The 5,164-nt window shown below is 37.3% G+C and overlaps 1 protein-coding gene across 2 annotated transcripts in view; it reads right to left on the bottom strand.

Moving 5' to 3' along the window:
• LOC102202239 (immunoglobulin superfamily member 21-like) overlaps positions 1-4,430 on the bottom strand; it is a 47,503-nt gene extending 43,073 nt beyond the window's left edge. Inside the window, exon 1 of one of the 2 annotated variants that reach the window (XM_005745905.1) lies at positions 4,250-4,430. In XM_005745905.1, coding sequence (XP_005745962.1) covers positions 4,250-4,310 — 61 coding nt within the window. In that variant the 5' untranslated portion in view covers positions 4,311-4,430. The remainder of the gene's footprint in view (positions 1-4,249) is intronic. The other variant, XM_005745906.1, reaches the window with a different exon arrangement.
• Positions 4,431-5,164: the final 734 nt, after the last annotated feature.

Raw genomic sequence — 5,164 nt, 5'->3', positions numbered from 1 at the left:
CACACGCAATGTGGCAAAGAGATTAACACATAAAAGAATAATAATACTGAAATGTCAAAAAAAAAAAACCCTAAACAAAACAGACAACAAAAAAGCCAGAGAGAACATATTTTGTAATGAGATTAATGTTAGTCAAATGAGATATAGAGAGGTGATATGATTCTTCCCTGTCAGGACAGTGTGTGTGAATTGTAAAACTAAGTTCATGACATAGACATAGACCATGTCTTGTGTTTGCTGGGGGATAAAGTTAGAACAAGCCACTCTATTCTCCCATTATAGGATGCAAGACAGTCTGCCCTCCTGTCAGAAAATAGACTCCAACATCCAAACGCATGAACACCAAACTGAAAAAACACAACTACAAATCTGCAATTTATGTTGCTTCTCTAGACATTAGGAATGGTGAACTTTAATGAGACAAAACAAAAGCTGCTTTAAAATGGAAAATAATGAGACTCACCTCACATTAATGCCCTTCTTTGCTCACAGAGCTCAGATCGTTATTTAAAACCACCACGTCTGTTATCTAGCTGCTTAACCTGAGCCCAAAATCCTCACAAAAAGAGAACTGGTGTATGAAATATCTTTCATCTTCTCGAATAGCTGTTCAGTTCCTTCCAGAGCAAATACCATGGCCATATCACTGTGATGGACACATTTAATTATTTCTCTGTGTTCCTTTATTTGGAAATGTACCTTGTAAGCCATTTTACCTCCATTAATAACCAATGAAATTTTACTGGTTGAAGATTTTAATTGGGACTGGTTGTCTTCTGTCTTGCAGTTTCATTCTAAGTTTCATTCATTTAATATCATACAACACTGATTTACAAACCTCATTATCCAATCTTTTATTCACAATGGAACATAGAAAACCTGTCAAAGGTTTAAAGTGTGATAGTGTATCATTTTAAGAAAAATTGTTGTTGTTGTAGTAATAGTTGTAGTTTGATTTGATGGCAATAACTCATCACAAAAAAGCTGGGAGAGGGCAAGAAAGGCTGGAAATGTAACACCTGGAGGAACATTTTGCAACTAATTGGGTTGACTGTCAAAAGATCAGTAACATGATTAGGTATAAAAAAGAGTGCATTGGAAAGGAAGCGCTTTTAAAAAGTAAAGATGAGCAGAGGTGCACCAATCTGCAAAGAACTATTTCTACAAATTGTGGAACAATTTCACAGTAATGTTTTAGAACACCCTGAATTGGATAAGCAGAAGAAAATAGATTGATATTCCTAAATATAAAATTGTGACGACTTTTATCAGAAAGTATCATCAAAAAATTCCAAGAGTCTGGAAAAGGACAAGACTGAAAATGAATATTGGATACTGGTGAACCCGTGAGGGGTAGCCATCTGCTGCAACAGGTTGGTATCAGTCCTTGATTGATACTTGACTGATTGATACATTGTGACACGGTGGCCTTCTCTCTCACAATTTCGTCCATTCTTGTCCTCACAGTCAGAAATTTTGAAAAGTGCACCATGACTAAGTGAATATGTGTTGAATATGTATTTAATTTCTTTTACAGTTTTTCTCCATTGGTTTGGCTCATTTCTTGAAACAGAAATTACATTCTCAAAACTCTAAGATCATTTGGCAAAACACTCTTACAGTTTAGCACAACACTATAGCTCACCTGCAAAAGCTCATATCTCTTCCAAAACTGTTCACTCAGGCTTCAATCTAAATCCCTTTCGCATTTAAACAGTCAGTGTCTCCAAAATGGCAAAGATCCTTCTCAATAGCTTTAGCTCATTTCTCGACACAGATTGGACATTCTCATCATTCTTGGTGCTTTTGTCAAAAATAAACCTGGATGGTTGATCACAACAACATGGTCCACCTGCAAAAGCTCATATCTCTCCTAAAACAGTTCCCTCATGTGTCAAAACTACATTTCTTTCTAATCTGAATAGTCAGTGCCCCCAAAATATATCGTCCCTTTGGCATTGTGTGAGTGCTGCCATTAAGGCTCTACAGTTGTAGAGCCTTAATCAGGACCATCTTGTACAGTTCTACGCATTCTAGTATCCATGTGTGAGGCATTGAGTCATGAGGCTTTCTTGTAGTCAATCCAGGCAGTGCACAGGTTGGTCAGTCTGGTCTTACAGTATCAAGTGACTGCTCTGTCTGCAGGTAGTTGGTGATTTGCTCCTCCAGTGTTTCTGCCCATTCCTTTCTGGGTCCCGCTCAGATATTGAGCCATGTGCTAGTTCATCTTAGTTGCTATGATGGAGCTTCCATGTGGTGCTGAGGTAGGTTATTGGCTGGTAGTTTGATGGGGCTCATCCTTGCTGAGGATCTTTGGGGATCAGGACTGTCTGGCCTTACTTTTATCAAAAAATGTTTTGATAAAAGTAAAAAAAACATTTGGTGCCTAAGTCTCAAAATGGTAATGTCAGGGATGAAGTGATTGACTGATTTTGTGTGTTTTGACATGTGTGTTTTAGTATTTTTAGCAACTGTTTTGAGAACTGCGTTAGGAATAATTATCATTTTAATCTGCTGTAAGAATTATGCCAAATTGAAAAACTAATCACAAAAGTCTTTCACAGAAGAACATTTTAAACCCCTCCTGCATCGCACAGTTGCCCTAATAGTCCACTCAAAATCCTGAACTGAAAATTAACTGGAGCAAGTAAAGTGGGTTAATGTAGATTTATGAGTTAAACTGCAGTTTAAATGAGATAAAGCGATGAGCAGGACCCCTCCAAAGCCTATGATGTAATGACAGCATCTAAATTGTTTCTATTAAACTATGAATTAGAAATCAAATATTCCTTTGCATTTTATTTTATGTTATTCATGTTTCATAATTTCTTTAAATGTAAGTTTCAAATTGCATGAATGAATTCTTTCCTTTTTCCCCTCATATGGAATTGTCATGTGTAATTCCCATTGCACCTCCATGATGTTGTCTTTGGGCTCCACATCACGTTAGTGAAGGAGCTCGTTCTCCCGGAGAAAATAATTCATGAACCAAAATCTAGACGGACATTTTGAAGATCATAGATCGCAAATCTCTGACTTCTGCTTTGGGATTAGCATTCATGCACTCTGTGGTTTGAGCAGCCGCTAACATTTAATCATTTTAAAGTACAGATTACCTTGAGCAATATGGGTCATGGTTAGACAATGGGCTTTTTTATCCCTAAGGGCAAAAATCTCTGAGCAGGATTAAGTAACTTACTAAAGGACAGCTTTCCTACTCTGAAGCTTTAACAAAAGGCTTAATAAACATCCAAATTTCCTTTCATAAAAATGGATTTCAACAAGATCCATGAGAAAGACTGCAGCTGCTGAATTTGTAACATTAAATCTATGTTTACATAATCCTCACATAGCTGCAAATTTTAAAAAGCTGATAAAGTTTTTGAGGTTTTTAAACATTTAATAGCTTCCAGACAACCTCTGGTTTCCAGTCAATTCACCTCAGCCAAAATACAAAAAAATAGATATAACATATATCTTATGATATGCAAAGTCATCTGTGTACACAGTCCAAAGTAAGGCTGGGCTGACCATTGGCATGTTGTCCTAAAGTTCTCATGAAGATCATTTCACAATACAGAAAACATCATTATTTGCATGGAGATTTTTAGTAATTTGTTCAAGGAGTACTATGACGCTTGATGACTAAGGTCGATGTCAAGACTGTTGACATCGACCTTAGACAGCCATGCCCTGTGACCCAGCCCTGTCCGTGACTCTAAATAGGATAAGCAGAATAAAATAGATGGATTTCTAAGGATTTGGAAGAAAATAAATACTTTAATTAAGCAAATTATTAATTGCAGAGTTAACACAAAACAATTGTCATGTAGTGATGTGTCCTGTCAAACTACTGTTCCAAATGTGTAAAAATACTGGCATGATGGCATGATCCTTTCACTATGCGCGCGCACGCACGCACGCAGGCACGCACGCACGCAGGCATGCAACGCACACACACACACACACACACACACACACACACACACACACACACACACACACTTACTCTCTTAAGTATCAGTATAAAAAGTGCATTGTTCTCTCTCAGGTGATTAACTTCATCACAAGTAAGTTTATGTGAAACCATCATGTTCCCTGAAACAAATGATTTAAAAAACACTTATAATTGCTACTACTACCTATAACTACTCTTAGAAACTGACTTTTTTGACTACTGAAAAGACCACACAAAGGCAAAATCAATAATATCAACAAGGAATCACAAAGCACACCCCTATGTACTTACCTGTTGTAAGACTGAAAATGTGAAGCAGAAGGAGGAGGCAGAGGACAAGAGAAGCAGTCATCCTGCTGGGTGCTGCTGCTCACAGCTGAGGATGCTCCATCTGTTATAAGAGCGGAGGATGACAGCAGCATTTCATCTCCCATACTTCACTCTGAGGCAGCTTTACTCAGCAGCTCGGGTTTAAACTCGGAGGATTACAGCATCTATCTCTCTCTCTCTCTCTCTCTCTCTCTCTTGTTTTTGTTTCTACACCTCACTCTCAGTGCATCTCCATGTCTGCTTCCCTGTTTTGTCTGCCAGAATATTTAACATTCTGTCCTATTTTCTGTTTCCTTGTTCAAGTTGAACAAGCTCTCTCTCTGCTGTGGCTTAATGTATGCTGCTTATCACAATCCAGCATTTGTTTTTGTTTTTTTTCTCTGGATAGGTTTATGTGAAAAAGCACAAAAATTTGCTAAAAGAAATCCCATGTAATTAAGCTTTCGTGTGTTTCATGTGATGCCAATTAAAACATTAAAACATGTATATATTTTATATTATTTCTCATGGAGGGTTTTTGGCGGGGCAAAAAATATACAAGCAGTATATTAATACTACGTGTGATTTATGCAGTATGTGTGTGGTTGGCTACTAAAAATAGTTCATGGTTGACTGTTCCAACAGCCTAAAGGTTTAGTATCATACAGGGATGCTCGGGAGAGAGAGCTACTCTGGCTGTGGGATGTATAAAATGTAGAAAGCATTTTCTGTGTTTTAGCATTATATGTTACTCAAATTTCTCTGATTATCATCCACTACCAGTCAAACATTTCAGAACATCCCAGTTTTTCCAGGTATTTATTGAAAATTATGCAGTTTAATGTCTCATAAAATTAACAGCAATGTTTTCATCCTAGATTGGGTGAACAAAAACAA

Source organism: Pundamilia nyererei, unplaced genomic scaffold (genome assembly GCF_000239375.1).
Source record: "Pundamilia nyererei isolate P.nyererei 1_Seehausen unplaced genomic scaffold, PunNye1.0 scaffold00169, whole genome shotgun sequence".
NCBI lineage: Eukaryota > Metazoa > Chordata > Actinopteri > Cichliformes > Cichlidae > Pundamilia > Pundamilia nyererei.
Note: the sequence above shows the minus strand (reverse complement) of the source record. Positions and strands in the feature narration are given on the sequence as shown.